This window comes from Durio zibethinus, chromosome 20 (genome assembly GCF_047325235.1).
Source record: "Durio zibethinus cultivar Kanyao isolate XHJ-2024 chromosome 20, ASM4732523v1, whole genome shotgun sequence".
NCBI lineage: Eukaryota > Viridiplantae > Streptophyta > Magnoliopsida > Malvales > Malvaceae > Durio > Durio zibethinus.
In genome coordinates this window covers 4282125-4303119 of record NC_143181.1, presented here as the reverse complement: position 1 = coordinate 4303119, position 20995 = coordinate 4282125, and the positions used below count along the sequence as shown (strand labels likewise).

The 20995-nt window shown below is 28.2% G+C and overlaps 1 protein-coding gene and 1 long non-coding RNA gene across 2 annotated transcripts; one reads left to right on the top strand and one right to left on the bottom strand.

Annotated features, from left to right (window-relative positions):
* Window positions 1-7633: 7633 nt before the first annotated feature.
* Window positions 7634-9266, bottom strand: LOC111314932 (uncharacterized). Its single transcript, XM_022916552.2, has 5 exons — window positions 8924-9266; window positions 8721-8801; window positions 8528-8610; window positions 8211-8413; window positions 7634-7811 (listed from the first exon to the last, which is right to left on the bottom strand). Exons 1-5 carry the CDS (start codon window positions 9142-9144, stop codon window positions 7731-7733), a joined length of 669 nt encoding a protein of 222 aa, XP_022772287.1. The 5' UTR covers window positions 9145-9266; the 3' UTR covers window positions 7634-7730.
* A 7938-nt stretch (window positions 9267-17204) lies between these two features.
* On the top strand, window positions 17205-18416 carry LOC149513064 (uncharacterized). Its single transcript, XR_016330863.1, has 2 exons — window positions 17205-17807; window positions 17894-18416. It is a non-coding gene; the product is annotated as an uncharacterized LOC149513064 (long non-coding RNA).
* The last annotated feature ends 2579 nt before the right edge of the window (window positions 18417-20995 follow it).

Genomic DNA, 20995 nt, shown 5'->3' with positions numbered 1-20995 from the left:
TTGACCCTAACCATCCCACCACTGAACCATTCCCCATCAGCCACCTTACTAGCCTTAGAGCCATTATAGTCGAAACCACCATTTTGGCAGTACTTGAAATTACAAGGAGACCTGTTGAAAAAAAAAAAAAAACCTATCTCTCACTATATAGCCCTTCACGACCTCTCTGAAAAGCAAAGCAAAATCAACCCATCACAACCCTTTAGCCTCTCATAGTGACCTAAAACCACCCTCTAACTCAATCAAACCATCATTTCTTTTATTAGAATCGTGCATCATTGATCTAAAAACACCTTTTTTAACCCTAGCTAAAACCCATTTATCATAAAAAACCCACCACTCCTCAAAGGGCTATTTTTGTTCTTCAAAACTAAAAATCATACAAAAAAAATACAACAATCAGATAAATCACAATCCTCACTAAATTGGTGAGGAACCCAGTAGAAATGAATTAAAAATAATCAAAGAGAGTTTAGGTTAAAAATGTTTTTTTTAGACAAGGTTTTGGATTTTTGTTAGAGAGAGAGAATCGAGAAGAGAAGAACCCAAGAGGAAGGAGAGGCAATCGCTCTGGCTGGAATAAAAACTCATCAAAGCCAGCATTTTGTACGTCCAGTTCAACCACAGACGAGATTGACTATGGAACAATTTTAGGCTTTGAAAAAATAAGTACAAGCTTTCAAGTAGATGCCATAAACAGACAATGATAAACAATTTAAAAATTTGAGGTTCAAGGAATGGTGCTTGAATTTTCACATCGATCTCAGGTTCACATTAGTTGCCTACCCTCAGTATAACAAACAGGCCAAAATTACAAATAATACAATATTAAAAAAATTTAAAAAAAGAGACTAGATGCAGCAAAAGAGAAGTGGGTCGATAAACTACCAAGAGTTTTGTAAGCCTTGAGGATAATCACGAAGGTACCTATTAGTGAAACCCCCTTTCACTTGGCATTTGGAATAGAAGTCGTAGTGTTGGTTGAGATCAGACTATCAAGCTTAAAAGTTGAATTAGCATCAAAAGAAAAAAATGAAGAGGCACTTAAGGTCAACTTTAACCTCATCGAAGAATAAAGAAATATAGACTTAACACAGATCATAACCTATCAGCAAAAGATAGCCAACTATTATAATAAGAAGGTCTGATGTAAGCATATAAGGAAGGGTGATCTAGTACTTAAAAAAGTTAAAGTTTCAAGGTTAGATGATTGAGGTGACAAATTAGCCCCAACGTGGGAAGGATCATATATTGTTAAGAAGATCGTTCACAATACAACCTATAAATTATAGAATCTAAATGGCAACGTCATTTCAAAAATGTCAAACGTAGACAACTTAAAGGTTTATTATTAGTAACTCAGTATAAATCGAGCTCGCACTTGTACTATTTTATAAATGGCACTGCCATCCTAAGTATATAAAATACAAATAAAGTCTATTACCAGTAGATCGATACAAATCGAGCTTAGATTTACATTTTGTACGTGAACACATGAATTAAAACTATCTTTGATAAGCTTGGGTTTAAGTGATTTGAAAAAAATTTAACCTATATGTTCATTGATCTAAACAATTATGTAAGTTTTCAATTTAATTATATGCCTTTAGATTGGATAACCGTTCTCAAACTTATGCAAGTAAGAAAAAAATGATGGTACAACCAAGCTGAAACTTGAAAAAAAATTTCTTTCTATTTCATTTAACCAAATACATCGACTGAAGTGTGAGAGGTATTTACCAAAAGCTGACCTCAAAGTCAAAAAATTTACAAAGTTAAAAATAAAAAATTACAAAATTTATTCATCAGTAGCAGCAATGACGAAAGGAGAACTTTCATTAATAAGAATAGGAGGGATAACGTCAACTTCGATGATCTTCACATCTTTCTCTTCTGTCTTCATGGTAGCTTTTAGCTTATCCTCTAAGGCTTCATCTTTATCCTCGTCTTTTTTTTTTCTCATCTTTCTCGGGTTGATTCTGCTAAGAACTTGATTTGATATTGATGATGTCAATATCAGATAGTGAGGTTAAGAGAAAAAAATTTAAATTGTACCTTATATTTAGCCAGCTAAAAGGCATCAAATACATTTTTCTTTAAAAATTTTACCTTTACTTGGAGACACTTCTCAAAGGTCTTATACTCTTTCACAGCCTTCATTTGTAGTTCTTTCTCTTTTTTATCTCGAACCTCTAACCCGAACTTTAATCTCGTAATTTTGACTTGAGCATCATTAAGTTTCAATTTGACCTATTCTTTTATCAATTTTGTTGAGGCTTTATCCACTGAGATGACCTTCAGCTTCGCTGTCAACTTGTTTACCTTTCTTCTCAGCTCATCCTTCTTCTTATGAAATACGATGAGATTTGATCTAACATTATCTAATGCTTTTGAGCTTTTCTTATGCTTATTGAAAAGGGTAGCCATATCTTTCTTAGCCTATAGCATATATCTCATAATAAGATAAGTATGATGGAGGGTTTGACTGTTGTTCTCCATAAACTAAGAATGAAACTTTTTTTGGATTGCATGAAAAGATCTTAGACTTAGAAAAATAAAAACAAAAACAATCACATGAAATCAAGTTAAGGTCAGGAAAAACTCATCAAGAGGAAGAATCACGACCTTACAAAAGCTCTTGGCAACGTCGATGTTGGAGACGAGGTCATCCATTGAAGCAAACTCCAATCTCACATATATTCTCTTCAAGCTAAACCTTAGCATTATAGCTTTAGGGTTCTTAGAAACAAAGGACAAGATCTCTGCTCATGGTTTTTTAGTTAGAGGGGGTGGTGTTGGCATCAATATGGAGGACAGGTTTTGACCTGCCTTAGTTATTGACTTTCGATCTGAAAGAGTACAGGGTATAACTATACTAATAACCTTGTCTCCCACACATGACAAGGCTTCGAGCTAAATTTTTTTCCTTTTTGGGCCTTGAAACTTGTTGGTACAATGAGATGTTGAAGTTCTACTCGACTTTAATTATATCTATGAAATTTAGCTAACAGTTAGATGGAAAATTAATTTAAAATAAAACCATATGAGGTTACCTCAAACCTACCCCAATACTTTATTCTATTCATTACTTTCGAGGAGGTCAGTTCATGAGCATCGATAACGAGTTCCCCCTATGTGTAAAATCTAAAATTTTATCTCAATTTGATAGATGAAACATAGAGAGGGCCATCGATGTGTCCACAAAAAAGCCATGTGTACTATTTATTTTTCAAGCCTTAATATCAGGCCCACCATCTTTATTAGCCTTCTATTTCTCAAGGTATAGGAAAAGTAACTTTCAATTCTTTATTAAACTCGGACAATCAGTGAGAATTTTTTTATTTAGTCGAGCTATTATATAAAATCACCTATGACCACTAAAAAGTTTTTTAAGAAAGAAGAACTCCCTGAGTAGAGGGAAAGATAGAAGAATGTTTAGTCATCATAAAGAATAATAAAAATAACTATGTACCAAATAGAATTTAGGTGAGTTGAGTAATAGTTAAATTGTAATAATTAAAAATTGAAATGAATAAAGAATGAAGTAGAAATCTCAAGTCGGTTATGAAAAATCCCAATATACGTAGAGCAGATGTGGCCCTAGTCTATCAGTGACCTAGTCTGAAGAGTTTGGTATTATTATATCATACTCTTTTTTGAAAAAAAGGAAAGTGGTAGCTAAAGCTCAAACGTGATGAGTTAAGCATATGTTAGGACAATTTTTTGGATTTGCTCTATCTTTTAACTCATTCATCATGTCTTTAGGGATCGTATTGAGGTCACATAGAGTATATATAGGGACCTCGACAAGTTCATCCTACTTTATAATACTTTTCCCCTCATTGTCATTTTTTTTTATTAAGGTGCTCATTTTCTCTTGTTTCTCATTGGAACTCCCTTCATTATAAGAATCTGACTCTTAGGTGAGAGATAGATCTCATGAAAGAATAGTGGATGAAAGCAGCTCGATCCAAAAAAAAAAAGGATAAAATGAAAACCCTTCAAAAGAAAATAAGATGTTAAAAAAAACTAATTGAGAAGGAAGAGTAGAAGTGGCAAGAGGTGAAAGAGATTGAACCCAAAAAAAAAAAAATAACCAAAGAAAAAAAAATTGACCATAGAAGACGGACCAACCTGAAAGATAGGGAAAGTAAGTGGATTTTGAAGTTTGAAGTTGATCTGAGCACATAACTCTTTAGTGCTAAAAAATCGTTCATTTTTTGTTTAAGCATTCTTTTTATTACGTTATTGTCCTTCTTCAAACATTGGATTAAACCAGTAGATTATCTTTGTATAGTTATGGCCTTCAATAATAAGAGGGATCGGGTTGTCATCCTGCTGCTCTTACTGACCCCTTTCAGCTCTACCTTATAGCTCTCAGCCCCTTTAAAACTCATACTAGAAGATGTGGTTAGAAATACATACCGAAGTAGGTGTAGAAAAAACTTTAAAGGCAAAAAAGTTATTGAGATAAAAAATTTTAGGTCAGATTGAAAGTAAAAGAAAGTAAAAGTTAGAAAGTTGAAGCCTTATCAGCCTCTTTATATAGACATGCTACAGGCTAAAGAGATGGCATGATCTGCACTACACGTTGATCCATAAATACGTAGACATCTTATCGTCTTTTAACTTTAAATTTTCCTACTAAAACTGTTTCTTTTTTTATTTAATGCTATCAGATCGACCTAATTGGACGAACTCCAGATTAGACCAATCGAACCAAACAATTATCAGGGATAAACTAAGAGCCTAATTCATTTTTAGGGTTCAAAAGAAAGGCTTAAGTCTAAATTTTCAAAAGAAAATACAAGTGTCACCATGGTTAAATGAATTCTAGCAATAATCTTGAATCACCCAAGACAATTATCACCTCAATAACCTTTAAATTGATTATACTTTTATTCTAAAACATAAGCATGAGATCGGATAACCACCAAATCAGATCATAGCTCAAAGCTAGTCATCATTCAAAACTGACCTCCTCTTACAACGTTAACCTTTGACAAATTATGTAACCAATTTGCCCCACACCGGGATGTCGATAATAAATTTGACGATCTGATAATCAGACCACTTGATGAGGGATATAATATTAAGGGCACATAATGGTCAAAAGGGTATAATAATTTTTTTTTACCTTCAGCAGATAACCAGGGGTATTTTGGTCATTTATGCCGACGTGACATGTCATATCGATCTACTATGGTCAATGCTACCTTAACTCAACCCTATTTTAATTGTCTTTTTTTTTGTCTCCTTCAGCTTACCTATAAATATGAAGATTCAGGCACTATAAAGACTCAGGTCCCTTTTTTTTTTCTCTTTCAGCTTACTTATAAATATAAAGACTTAGGCACCATGAAGTCAGGTTTATCTTATTTATCTCTTTCTTTCTCCTTTTTACTTTTTTACTTTCTTCCTGACTTGATCTTTATTAACTTGTACGTTAAAGTACAAACCCAAGGAACACCCCTTACTTTTGTCTCTAACCGTCCTTCTATTATGTATTTATAGAAATACTCTCAAGTTAGAGCTTGGCACTAATAAAAAATTACGAAAATCAAACTTGCTTTGAAAATTTACCTAAATGTTAGAGATAATTAAAAAAATTCAGGTTATTAATAATTCCCATTTTTCTTATAAGAAAAAAATTTCAAAACCTTAAAAACTCAAAATGATAAATCTCAAAACCTTGAAACTTCAAAACCATAAACATTCAAAACCTTAAAATCTTGAAACCCTAAAACCTAAAACCTCAAAATCCTAAAACTCCAAACCCCTAAACCCCAAAATGAGATTTAAAAAAATCATGACCTAAGCTCATACTCCAAAACCATCCTAAAATTTAAAAGATTTGAATAAAAGTCTCTCATAAAGTAAGCTATTCCTGAATGCTGCCTCAAGAATGGGATATTTAGGAAAATTTATTTGATAAATTTTTTTTTTTCGTATAATCCCTTAACCTAAAAATAATAATAAGATTAAACGAAAGAGTTAAGAAATATCACTAAAAATGGGATCTTAAATATAAATAGTCGCACTTAAACTCTATCTAGATGTTGGAGAGTTCGGGTGATCTCTTTATATTTAAGGATCCAATCATAAAATGGCATTTCATTATCTTGCATGACATTTATTTGCATATATTTATTTTTTTATTATAATTTGCATTTATCCCATATGTTCCTTTTTAATTGTTACTATTATTTTTAGGTTAATTGTAGCATTATCGATTTTTTTGCATAAAATGCTATGAAAAATTTTACTCGAAAGTATGATTTTGAAATAAAACTAAAATAGCATTATAAGAGAAATAATTTTTGATACTTTACCTAGATAATACAGAGAAACCAACCGTTATCATCTGCAAATAATGTTATTTTCATTTTTAAGGAATGTCGTGGAGAATCTTAGGTAAAAAAAATTATCTTTAAAGTTTTTATCTTTAAAGTTTTGCCTAGATGTTGGAGAATTTTTTTGTAAATCTTTAAATTAAAGATTTTCAAAATATTCTTAAACAAATTCTTATAATAAAATTGATTTTTTTTTAAAAAAGAATTATTATTAAATTTTAAATTAAAACAATTTTATCCAACCCCAAAGATAAGGCATGATTAATTGGTATCAATTTTCATAGGCATCGTGGGGATGCTAATTCTTTCTCATGCATAATTGACTCCCAAACCTAATTTTTTTTCATAGACCAAAATTATCTTTTTGATAAACTTTAAACTCGTTTTACTGCTTTATTAAAAGATAAACTTTTAGGTGGCTACTCCTCTTGTTTTACTTGATTAAAAATTTTTTTATCCAATGGTCCCAAAACCGTTATAACACTTATTCTGTCGTTCACAAGAAACATAAAGGCAAAAGCAATAGACCTTTGATAAATTTTTAAGTCTTTAAGGTTTGGTGGAACAGTGGAGCTGTCGATCATCATGCCAGACTTAAGGAGATGGGGTGCACCAAGGGCAAGTGAAGTATGGGATGAAGCATTGGAGAGACTAAGAGATAGAGTGTGAGGAAAGCTTGAGCTTGAAAGGTCGAGAGCCAACTGATGAGAGGCACATTGGTATTTGGCAAAAAACCAAAGAGGGGCTGAATGAGGGGGTCAACAACCAAGGGTGTGAGGACTGAAGAAATGTCTTGAATTGTTGAAGACTTACAGAGAATGGCTAGGGTTGTTTCATTTTAGTTTTATTAATTTGATAAAATAAGATAAAAAGTAAAAATGTTAAAGGTAAAAAAGATCGATTTTTTCAGACAATTCAGGTCTTTAAAACTAATATCGAGAACTGACCATATAAATCGTCTAAACCGAAGCCCTAATCGAAATACCCATTAAAACTGATGAATCCTTCCCAATTAAACAAATAACATTGGTTTTGATTAGTTTTGTTGGTTGAAACCGACAATTGCTCAGCCCTAGCCTTATTGACTTTTTTCTTTTTAATTATCAAGAGTTAGTAAATTCCAATTAAATTTTTTTGCCATTTTGTTTTGATAGTTACGTTGGTTTAATTTTTTTGTTGGTTGGATTTTCATATTTTGGGAATTTTGAGTCAATTTCAACTAAATATCAACATAGAAATATATTTTTAATTTTTTAATAATATTTTAAATTATAACAGAATTCAAATAAATTTTTATGGATAAGCCTTAAACAAGTTTTTAAACATGCTAATGGAGCTTGATCCAATTTGATTTGACCCATAAACATCATCTCTATCCTAAGTTTTATTGGGTTTCTCATTGCTTTTAGCGTCGACTGATTCCATGAACGACTCCAGCTTGTCTTCCATTTCTTGCACCTGCATTTAGATGAAAATATATGTAAACATCAATCCTCTGGTACTGTAATAAACCATTTAAGACAAAAAATTAAAATATATGTACACATCCTTCATCTCAAGATATATATATTTTTTATGATCTAAGGAATGATGTCATGCCAAAATATTATATGCTAACCTAATTAATTTTTAAAATTGCAAGTTGAATTTGTGAACATGGATCAAGTTAAATTAATTTATTAATTGGCTAGGAATGATCATCTGATCTACTTGGATTTCATTCTTATCTTTTGCATGTTACTATACTAGTAAGTTAGTTTTGTTGCTTAATAGAAGATCTATTTTCACTATCCTACAGCTTAGCCAGGTTAATTTTTGTATGGAAAGGAAAGATTTTTAATTTGGTAAAAAACTGACCTTGTCAATGAGATCGCCGGCAAGTCGTGCGTTCTTAGCTGTTTCTTCGGCTAAATCTTCAACCACTTCAAGAGTAGCTTGGAGTTTTCCACCATCCGGCAGCTGATCACCAACCTCATCTGCTATCTTCTCCACTTTCTCTGCCACTTCTTCTACTACATCCGAAATTTGTTCAGCTACCTCTAGAATGTTGTCAGCCTGATCTACATATATAGAATATTTGCACCCAAAAAAGATATATATATTAATCAAATGCCTAATTACTTTAAGAAGAAGAAGCAGCTGAAGAAGAAGAAGATTATGATGATGATCCTCACTTTTCAGTTTTAATAAAGGCCCCCATTTGCTCGTCGTAAAGGGTAGGATTACTGATAGTACCGTTCCCAGAACCCAGGGTTGCCTACAGATAATATAATTGTGAACACCTTGATTATTGCAACTTTGCAATACTAATGTAATAACAGAAACATATAGTGTTACTGATCCAATAGATTTCTATATTTGACTAACCAGTTGTTGGAACCAGGAAAAAAATTAAACGGAAATGGTGGAGGTCTTGATTCCAACCTGCAGCAGACGACCATATTGTTCCTGCAGCATTCATTCATTATCTATTAGGAAAAAACAGCAAAATATATAGCTAACATATATCTATGGAGATTCAGAGTTCAAAAAGAAGAAGAAAAATTTTTGGGAAGTAAACATAAGATTACAGCTTCCTATTTCTATTAGTCTGCAACCCAAGGCCGCCAGCGCTGATCAGTGATGGCAAACAGGTTTGATTTCTCTGAAAAAGCTGCTCATTCTTTTTCTTTGAGATATTGGCCAAAAAAAGGCCAGTTTTGAGTATGGCAGCCGGTTGAAATCTGCACAAGGACTCCTCATGAAGGCACTTAACTTTACAAGGAAGAACCGTTGCTCCGGTCGTTAACATTTTCCTGTTATGAAATCTTGATTCAACTAATTTATGCGAATGTAAAAGCTAGCATAAACTTGAATCCAAGAAGAAGCTTTTTTGATGGGTTGATTGAATGCTTTCCTTTAATATATATTTAACAGCTGCCCCGAACAATTGTTTTCAAGGTTGCAGATATGGATGAAATGGATTACGTATATCTTATTTCATAGCCATTCAATCAGTAAAATTCGTGCTTGTAATTGAAAATCGATGGATTTGTGCATATCTAAAATATAAACTTGAAAGAAATAATGGGAAATTTTCTATCTTTGGGGTTAATACAAAGTTTCATTTTCTAAAGGAAAATTAGAAAGTTGAAAAAGGAAAAAAAGTTTGGATATATATGATCAAATTTGGATGTAAAAATTAAAATGAAACAATTTATAAATTGGAAGAAAGAAAGTCAGTTTATTTGGTGGAAAATAAAGCACCGACGATTGGAAATTAACTTGGAAAAGGGAAAGTGCATATTTGTACAGTGAGTTGAAAATGATTGGTTTTACTTTTAGTTTACCAAGTTAAAACAGTTGAAAAGAGGGGGGGTGGGGGAGGGGTTAGGTTTATGGCTTTATCACCTGTATGTATCATTTCCGCTGGCCCACTGCTGCCATGAAAATCACTACACAGCGTTATAAACATACATTACATGTGCATGCTTGTATTTTTCCTCTTTTTTTTTTTGGAAATATTCTAACTGACAAGGCAAGACAAGGCAATTTTGTTGCATGTCAGTGTTTCTTTAGTATACGTTTCTATTTTTCTCCTTTTTCTTTTAGAAATATTGTAAACTGACAAGCACACAATTAATATAATTTGGCCTAAAAGACTTTTCTTTTTAGAATAAAAAGGTTATGTTTCACGTGCATGTTTCCAAGTTGAAGACTGTTTTGTTTTGTTTTTTTTAGTAACCAAGTTGAAGACTTTTATTATTGAGAGTTTCGAAAATAAATAATGGAGTCAAGCTTATAAAACATTAATTATTATCTTGGGCGGCTCGCTGATTTGTCTTTGTATATATATAAATATATAAATATATATATATAAATCACTTATATTACTGTAAGAGTTATATTTTTTATTATTGAATTAAAATTAAATTCAAAATACTTACATTTAATAATTTTGATTTAAAAATAAAAAATATAGTTTTTATATTAATATAAGTAAATATTTCTCTCTCTCTCTCTCTCTCTCTATATATATATATATATGTATATTTATTAGTGCTGCAAGTTTTTCATATCATTTATTAGTCCTATTAAACATGCATAAAAAATACTATTTATAATTTATAAATTTATATTATAAATATTATGTTCAAATAAGTATTATAACCAAAAAAATTTATGTAATTATATAGTTCAATAAAAAATGGTAGTATAAATAGTACTGCCTTCAATAATTAAACTGAAGTTTGTTATAAAAAAATCCTTTTAGTTAGTTTGATATCCAAGCCTGCTATTGTAAGATAGATTATGGTTACACATATTTAATCTTTCATATTTGTCAAACTGCAATTCAAAGAAGAAAAATTAGTATTCGTAAAGTTAGGTTACATCTAAAAAAGTTTGTATTATATTTTTCGTTTGTAGATTGTGTGTTCAAGAACAAAATGTGGATTATAGTACCTTTCATTCCAAGCTAAATTGATCGTAAGTTCTTTCCTTGCTCTGTATGTGATAAAAAAATTAATGCGATGATTATGTGTATTTATATTATTTAATAAATATGTTAAACTTAAATTATATTAAACAATAAATACATTTATTTACAATTAATTGGATTTATAAATATCATAGATTCATAAATGATTAAATTCATTTGAATTTGATTAGTAACTAATAAATAGTAAATATGAATTTAGACTCATAATTTAAATGACACAAAACACGAAATACATTTATTCATAATTAATTAAGTTTATGAATATTATAAATTCTTGAACGTCTAAGTTCATGAATACAAAATATATTTATTCATAATTAATTAGGCTTATTGATATTATAAATTTATGAATGATAAAATTCATGAATATTGAAATGTAATAAATATGAATTTAGACTTGAATTTTAAATGATATGAACTATATACATTCACAATTAATTAAATTCATAAATATTATAGATTAATGAATGTCTAATGAAACTGACATGACAAATGACTTGTGCTTAAATAGCAATGTTCAAATGGCACAAAATAAAAAACGGAGAATGAAAATATTCCTAAGTAAAAAATATATATATCCTTATTATCCTTTTACATTTATTTTTTATTGATATTTTTGAATCAAAAAAACAAAATATTGATCATTATTTTTAATAAAGTTATAAAATTAAAAATAAAATTTGTAAAATTTGAATTTCAAAATTTTAAAAATATATTTTATAAAATTTTAATTTAATATAATTTTAAAAATAATGATTCAATTAGTTGAATTTTTTTGATAAAATCAAATATATATAAAGATACAAAATGGGAGGGAGTAGTATAAAATAGAGATGCAGCATCAATTTTCAAGATAAGAAAAAAAATAGGATTAATTACATTTGGTTTTAGGGATCTATATAAATAAGCTAATTGCATTGAAGAAAGACAAATATTATAAATTATAAATTTTCCTGAAGTGAATTAACCCTAATCCTTGTTTTTTCATATGTTGAATTTAATTATATACTAGATTGGATGCCCACCCTATATTGCGGGCTTGATTAAAATTAACAAAATGCTAATAGTATAATTTATAGTTTAATTATAAAGAAGATATTGTTTAAGTTCTGAACATAAGATAAGAACTAAATTAAAGTTTATAGTCTAATGCATAGTAATGAAAAAGATTGTTCACATACAATACAATAATAAAAAAGATTATTCATAATTAGGATAGATGATGACTTTAAAAGTGTTGGTTCTAATCATGCTAAAGAGGCATAATCACCAACTTTCAAGTAATTATCAGTGACGAATTTGCTTCATCATTCTGTAAATGATTTATTTTAAGCATTGAATGGATACTCTAGGACTTGTTCTCTTCATAAATCAGTAGGGTAATTAAAGTATGTTGATCTATAAAGTACTTATGGAAAGAAGCAGTAATATTGTGCATATATAACATGATAAAAAATTGTTAATAGGTAATTTGAATGCATTGTTTATTCAATTTTATTTATTAGCAAAATGATATAGTAATTCATGGTAGTAGTGTGTAAGTAATTCTTTACCATAGTAGGATTTATTCTAATGTGTATGTTGGTTATCAAATAGTGAAATACAGGATCATCACAATAAGCATCATCTTCATTTTTTGTATCACAATCAAAAGTAAAATTTGTTTAGGCTTTTTTATTTTCTTTAATTGAAACAGTAGAAAAAATAATAAACATAATTTAAGTATATAAGAAATAAATGTAATAAGTGTTAAATGAAGATATCACCTTATACTTCTTGCAAGTCAGTTGATTCAACAGGTGGAAAAGCTTTAAAATTCATATTGTAATTGTATTTGAAAGTTAAAATGTTACTGTTTTTAAAATTATGTGCTTTAACAAATTTCTTCCACCCATTTTGTAAGCATAGTCTACTGTTAGTTTTTTTCAATTCCATTTTTAATGAATTTAGGAGAAAATTGTTAGTTTGCATAGGTGTTGGAGTTGAAATAGCTGCTATTGAGCAAAACTTTCTGAAAGTACTTGTAATAATAAAGCATAATATAGATAGTTAGTTTATGATTGTGTTAAAGATGTGTTTATTATAATAAAGTAAAAATAGATAAAACAAAATTGAATCAAATGATTAAAACTATTTACAATGATAATTCTAAATACTTTTATTACATTTACAATTTAGACAAAGTGAAATACATGAAAATATAGAAATATATGGGAAATAATTCTGTGTAGATGTGATAAATTATGAATATTCATCTAGTGGTGGCAGTAAAAGCAATAGCAAGAAGTAAACAACAGTGAAAATCAAGACAGATAACATTAGAAGATATTGAATTTTTTTTTTTTATGCCAAACATCTCATTACATAAACAAAATGAAAAAAATTATTAATTCAATTGGAAAATCATAGAAACATTTGTAATAAAGACAACCAAACCATTAGCAAGTTAAAATAGTAATAAGAAAACAACAAAAAATGAATTTGAATTTAGGGTTTATAAGTTTTTTGTTAAAATACAAAAACCATTTATCACAAAAACTTGCTATTTTTATTCTAATAGTTATTCATTTAAATTATATTTTGTCAATAATTAATATCATTTAGAATTATTTAGGGTTAGCATTCTTTATGAGATATAGTTTACCTAAGCAGTCAATTTTTTTTATCTTTATTTTGATTGTTTAATAACATAATTGAAAATAGTATATAATTTATATAATATGATTGAATTCTATACAAAGAAGAGATAGAATAACCTTAATAAAAGTTAATTTTTTTGAGCTTAAATGCAATCTAGATAGTAAAGTTAGAAAAATCATAGTTTTAGATGAATGAAAACATAGTAAGAAGAGATAAAACAAATTAAATAAATGTTAAATTGCACATATTTTAAAGATAGAAAATAAAGTTTTATAGGTTAAAACTTGAACCGTGCTGTAAAAATTTTAAACAAATATGAGTAGATCTGAACAGATCCAAGTAACATTGTATATGAGAATTTTTTTTTAGATACAAAAATAAGAAAAAACCCTAACTTTAGTTGATTAAAGTTTTAGTTATATGGAATATGAAAGAGGAAAAACAAAAAAACCATACATAAATTACTGCTATGTTTATCATGTAGAAATTGTGCATATATTTTGAAGGAATTAGATGAATAAAAAAGAAATCAAGTTGGGTTTGAAAGATTTTCATCATAAGATCTTCAATGATATCTTGATGTTTTAAAACGATGGTGAATCAGGGAGCTTTATCCAGGATTGCGCTGTTTTGACTCTCAGAATAGTTGTTGTCAGCCATTTTTTCTTCTGTGTATAATGGGTGTTTGATAGAAATTAGGTTTGGCGTTTTGATTTTGAAAGAGTTTTAATAGGGTGTTGGGAAAGTTTAAAATAGGACTTTGAAATTATTGTTCTTTTTGGGTTAAAAGTGATGATATTTTGTGTTTGCTGAATAATCAAATGATGGTAATTTTTAGTAGAGGTTTGGGTTTGCATTTATTATAATTTGATTTTGGGTTTGTAGGTATAAGTTTGGGTTTGTAGGTATACTGGTGTTTAGAATTATAGTTTTGGATTTGTAAGTATAGTTTTTATTTTGCAAGTCTAATTTTAGGTTTGAAAGATTGATTGGATATGGGTTTTAAGAAGTTTGTAAAAATTTTTGTTAAGTTTTCTTATATAGAATTTAAATGATGATTAAAATGTGTATTCTTGGTATTTTGAAATTTTATTATTTTAAACTTTTTTAATATTATATTTTATATTTAGAATTATGGATATATGGAATGATGTATGCAGTTAGATTTATGGGAAATTTTGTTGATTTAGATTTTTTTTAATTTTATAGTTTTAAAGTTAAGTGAAAGATATTAGTTAGGACTTAAGAGTGTGCAGAGTTAAAAATGTTAACAATTTTTTGTACATAAGATCAAAATAAAATTTATACATTTAGAATTTCTAAGATTAAAAATGTGTTGAAAAGATACAGAAAGTTGATGTGAAATGTTTCATAAATTTGAACAAAAATTATCAAAAAGTATATGCTAAAACAAAATTATTTTTTAAGTCAAAGATATGGTTATTTTAAGGATAAAGCAAGGATTGTTATATTGAAAAAGAGCAATGAACTAAAAAACGTTAGTTTATGTGGAATGATGTTGTATCTTGATAACTTTAACAAAGTGAATTGAAGTTGAAAACAATAGTTAGAATGAGTGTTTTAGAAAAGTTTTAGTTTTGTGTCTAATAATGTAACAATTTGAAGAGTTTAGTAGAGGGAATTCAAGGTATGAAACAATGTTTAACATGGGTGTTTTGCAAAAATTTTATGTTGGTGTCAACCATGATTGATGTTGAAGGTGAAAACAATAATAACAGGTAATATTTCAAGTTTCAATTAGTATATGCCTAAAAGATAAAGTACTGGATAAATAATCTTTATACAATATGATCAATCTGCTATGTTTTCAATAGTATTATTGGTTTTCTTATTTTGGAAGAAGTAAATGAATATTGGTTTAGTCGAAAGTTAAAAAATTATAACAATAATTAATAACATAGTTAAAGCTCTAAAAGTAATCTATATATAGAGAAATGATAAGTACAATGTCTTTTAACAAAATAAGGACAACAACAGCTATTTGACAAAAGGAAGACAAAAGATGTTATGCATACAGGGATTAACATTAAAATATATTTTAGCAAAATACATATATTAGTAGTTTGACAAAATGGCATTGATAACATTGATATAGTTGTCTACTTATACAGTACGATAGATGAAAACATCAAATTTGTTTGGTGTAGTTATGTGAAAAAACACATAATCATAACGTATAAATCTGTAGACCTATAGCTAGATACAACAAGAGAAGTCATCACCAATCTTTTTATTAAGGTATGATTGGTCACCTAAATGAATCAATCCATTTAAAAAGCTCTTAAACTTGACTAAAGGTCCCTAAATAACAGGTTCTAACATTCTGAACAGAACTAAATTCGAGAGTTTAGTTACATGTAGGGAAGGGTATAGTACCCCTATAATGCTTATCTAAAGGACGGTATCATTTAATTTTAAATTATTCTAAAGATTTATAGTTCTAATAGTCTTAAATTTAATATTAAAAATAACTTTTAAGATTCTCCATCAATCTAACAGAATTCTGAAAATTGCTTCCTTATTTCAAGAATATTCAAGAATATCATTTGTTTTCTTAAATAAGTTTTGTTGTCGAAAAAACTTAATCATTTCTTTTTTGTTAAATTTTTCTTTGTAAAAAATATAACTAATTCTTCCATTATTTTGATCAAAATTAGAAATATTTTTTCACCTAAAAATCTCGTAAATTATTATTCATTTGCGATTACTAAGAATTTCATCCTTGGAATTTACTTTTTAATTTACAAGTTTCATTTTTAAATTTTTCACCAGTTGGGTCTAATTTAAAAATATTTTTTATAAAATTTGATCTCTATTTATTCATCACTTTTTAAAAAAAATATTAAGTTAAACTTTTAATTTTTTAATTTATAATTTTTGTATTTAGGAAATAATATAATTACTTTTATTAAAATTTTCATCTAAATTAATCCATCGTTTGTGTCAAATTTAGAAAAAAAAAATTCTCTCATAGAGATTTCTTAAAAAATTTATCATTTGAAATTTATAAGAATTTCATCATTGTGTAATTTTTAATTAATTCTCAAATTTTTATTAAACTTGTTTGTGTACTTTTTTATTATTATTTTATAATTATTTTATAAAATTTTTAAATTTTCCTAAAAATTTAAACATGTCAAACATTTTAAAAATAAATAGATGATAAAAATAATTAAATAAAAAAATAAACTAAACTAAAAAAATTTAGTCTCTTTTATTCATCCCTTTTAAAAAAGAAAATATATTAAGTTATATTTTTAATTTTTTTTTTAATTTTTAGGTTTTTTTAATTTTCAATTTTTAATTTGGGAAAAATAAAGTTTCTTTTATTAGTTTTAAAAAATTAAAAAAATTAATTATTATTATTGAAAGTTTATCTAAAATTTTTTTCTACTTAGGTCAAATTTTAAAAAAAAAATTTCTTAGCTTGAAATTTCTTAGAAATGAACTAATTATAATTTTTTAAAATTTTATTATTAGATAATTATTATTCATTCTCAAAATTTTATTAGAGTTTTTATTTTATACTTTTTTTTTTAACTTGTTTCTTCTAAATAGGTTCCTCTAAATTTTTTTAAAATTTAATTATGCAAAAATATTTCAAAATAAACTAAAAATAAGTAAATAAAATAAATAAATAAATAAGAAAAGAAAATACCAAAAACAAATGGCGACTCAGCTTGATTGGTACTACGACTCAGCTGCAGACACAAAATTAGCTGGACCTGGAGAGGTTCTTGGCTCGGCTCAACTACAGTACAAAAACGACGAGTCGTAGGTCCCAGTTGCGTTGCGGGTTAGGTCAGGTCAATGCAAAAACGCGCAGATTCTTCTTGAGTTAAATTTTGTAAAACAACGCCGTTTAATGCAATCTATATAGTGCCTAAATCTGTTTCTTTTTTTCTTTTTCAAAATGTTTCTTTACATTCTCTCTCTAATTTTTCCTCTGCTTCTCTCTTTTTTCTAGAATTTTCAGATTTTGATCACCGATCGTCACTGCAGATCTTTACTCCGCTGTCAACCGTGGAGCTCTGCTGCCAGTCGACCATCGTTAAAGCCCAAAATTTCATCGTCACTTCCTCTTAGCCTCCTAGTCTTAAATCTGAAGTTGCTTTCTTGAAAATCGTCCTTAATCACTCCAGATCTGAAGCGAAAAACTACGATCTTCCTCTACTGTTTCCGTTCTTTTACATCATCTGATCACTCTGGCTTTTCAGTATATTATTTTCCTCACTAATCTCCACACTTCCACCATTCCAGATCTTCTAAAACTCAATAGCTGCCGTGAACCGCTTACATTACTGTGGTTGAAGGTGCTCCAATTTTTTTCTCTTTTCTTGCTCTTTGATTGATTCCTTGTTTCTGATTTTGTTTCATTTTTTCCTTGGATTTGTGTTAGCTGTATATAGGTTTTTCGTGGAGTAAGGATTTGGTTGCAGCGCAGTTTCGGCAACAGCGTAGACAGCGATTTAGAGATGATGAGATTGTTATTTGTTTCTTAGGGACTAAATTTATTTTTTATTTGTAGGGTTCATGGCTTCAGGCAATGGCTATTTGGTTGAATTTATGATAGGTGTGAGTTGTACTAGGTGAATATGAGTTTCGAATTTTAGATTATGTTGCCACTTTCGATTGCCAAATTGTGATGGTTCTATTATGAGATTTGGTTAAAGCTGGGTTCTTTTGGTTTTGCTACTTCTAGGTTTTTTATATTGATGAATGTATATACTCTGTAAGTGCCGGAGATGTTGGGTTAGCAATGGGAATGAAGGCAAACTCGTGCTAGTTTAAGGATGTTGGCAAACTTAGGACTTGGTCTCTAGTTGTTGAATCTTGCTCGCTTCTGCTCTGTTTCTTGCTACTGTGTTTCTACTCCTCTGAATTGAAGTGTGTATCTGTGTGATTCTCTATTTTGCTCTCAATACTGCCGTATCATTCTTTGTGTGTACTGCCTATCTTTTTATAATATAGTTCCCACACTTGAATAAAGTTTCACCTGTGATTAAAATCTTCAAATCATGTTTATCTTTTCACCAGATTGAAACTAAAAAAAAAAAAAATCTTTTCCATTCAAATTGAATTATCATTTGAAGATAGTAGTTCAACTCAACCTCATCACTGGTTAATCTTCTAGCCAATTGGGTTTTTTTTATTTTTTTTATTTTACTAAACAGATAAATACAATGAATTTTAAACTTCGGACAAAATAGGATGTCTACACACATTAATACACACATTAATCTCTAAGGTTGAGCCCATTGTCGGTTACAAAACGTCACCAACCACTTGAGAAACATTTTTTTTTTCATTGCAAATATAATGAATAGGCCATTTTTTTCCTCAATGATTCATATTTGAGCTAGTATTTTAAATAGAGAAATGTGTTTGTTATTTTTGGATTAAAAGGGTTACATTTGTTAAGTGAGCTGAAAAAAACTGTTTAGTAAATGTTGCATGAACATGCTACATAAATAATACAAATTATATTAATCATGAGAACAATTAATGTCATTCAAATTATAAACTAAGGTGAAAATAAGGTAGTAATGTTACTTTGTTTAAACATGAATATTAATACAGTAATAATGAAGTTGATGTGAGTTTTGGTGTAATATGAATATGAATATAGTGATAATAAAGTTAGTGTAATATGAATATCAATATAGTAATATTGTCAAGTTTAAGACAACAAATTGATTGTTTAATTAATTGTATTAAACATCATTTTATTTATAAAACAAGTATATTCGATTAGTATATCCATGACAACTAATGTGTATAAACAAATTAAACAAAATGATAAAATCAATGCTAACAACATAGCTATGTTGTTTTAAGTAAGTGGACAAAAGTCTGTTATATAATTAAAGTGGCATAAAATATAGTTCTTTTGTACTAGATGTATGGTGTTTGAACATTTGTTGTGCTTATAATGCATTGAAAGAGAGAGAACTCATTTTCTGAATCTGTATCTGAACTAGAATCTTTTATTTCAATAACATTAGAAGGATGTTGCTACTGACTTTTTGCTTGTTCGTTCGTTGAAAAAACCTATATCAAGTTAATTTATTGTTTTTAACATAGTTTAGCATTTGAAAATAATTTGTTACTTTTTCTTTTTTGGAGAACAGTATTTATTGTTAAAGTAGTGTTTTTGGCATAAGGGTAAACATCAAATGTGACATTATGGTTATATTTGAACATTAAAAAATCCCGGAATTTTATGTTATGAGTAACCATGAAATTTCTCTAGTCATTTCAAAGATAGAATTGTTGTTCACTCGTACCAAATCCATTTTGAAGATCTTTGGCAGTAAACCTCAACGATATATAACTCTTGGTATTTGAACATCTGTCATATAACTGTAAACAAATGCTTTTAGTATGCATTGAAAATTTTGTTCAATTTTATCATATTAGTAATGAAAGTATAGTAAAAGTTTACAACTTATTTTTTGATGGTCATAATAGTATGTTATACTAAAAACAGATAGCCATTAATAAATTTATGAATTTTATTAAAAGTAGTTTCTTGCTTTCATATAATAGACAATATAATTAATTGTTATTTTCTCAGTAAATAAATGAAAAGCATCAATTAGAAAGTTTTGCGTAAATATTTCTTTTGTTGTTAAACAAAGTGGAAGATTGGTATTCAAGGTTGTTTTACACAGTTAATATTCTATTATATGTTAATTGAGAAAAGTACAACAATCCTTAAAAAAAAGAAAGAGTGTATGTGAACATATGTATATATAAGTTAAAATTGAACATGCATGTATTAAATGATAGGTAAAACAATGAAATTAATTTTTATTATTGGCAGAGAATTTTCAAAACAAATAATTATAGATTTTTGCTGATTTATGAATTTTTCACACCGTTTGTGATACCTAATTCTAAAAAATTTTGTATCCAAAAGAAAATATGTTAAAATTATTGAAATTCTCTTATTTTTCTATGTAATTACATATTTTTATTCATATCATAACTGTGTTTATGCGTAGATTCTCTATATATTTTTCAATCATTAAACATGTTTTGAAGATAAAGTTTAGCAATTAATAGTTTTTGTATTTGCATGTTTGATTTTTATTGTGTAAATTTTTTTAAAGAATAAATTGTGAGAAATCTTTAAAATGTTCTGGAAATTACATTTTTAGATTTTGAATAACATCTAAATATAAGAATTTATACATGCATTAACTTTTTTTGAAAGAATTTTTAAATTCACTAAAAGCTTACTAAATGATCTTTAGAGGTAGAGCCTTGAATGATGACTTTGAAGAACTCTTGCTTGTCCGTTCGTTTGGGGAAAGCTGAAAAATCTTATTCTTGTTTGTCAGCAATTCCATGTTTCAAGAGTTTCAGAGAGATTTTTGTTTTTATTTTTTTTTAAGAGAAATTGAAAAGTTCAAAGGATTCTTTCATAGTTTTTAATGTATTAAAAGTTTGTAGGCTTTTTCTTAATTGGTTAACCAAAGCTGAGTCAATGAATGGG

Bases quoted from the DNA above. Each gene is read 5' to 3' on its own strand.
- LOC111314932 (XM_022916552.2), bottom strand. From the start codon at position 9,144: ATGTTAACGACCGGAGCAACGGTTCTTCCTTGTAAAGTTAAGTGCCTT. The intron at 8,611-8,720 runs GTTAGTCAAATA...TATTATCTGTAG, and splicing joins TTTCCTGGTTCCAACAACTG to GCAACCCTGGGTTCTGGGAA. The intron at 7,812-8,210 runs GTCAGTTTTTTA...ATCTAAATGCAG, and splicing joins CCGGCGATCTCATTGACAAG to GTGCAAGAAATGGAAGACAA.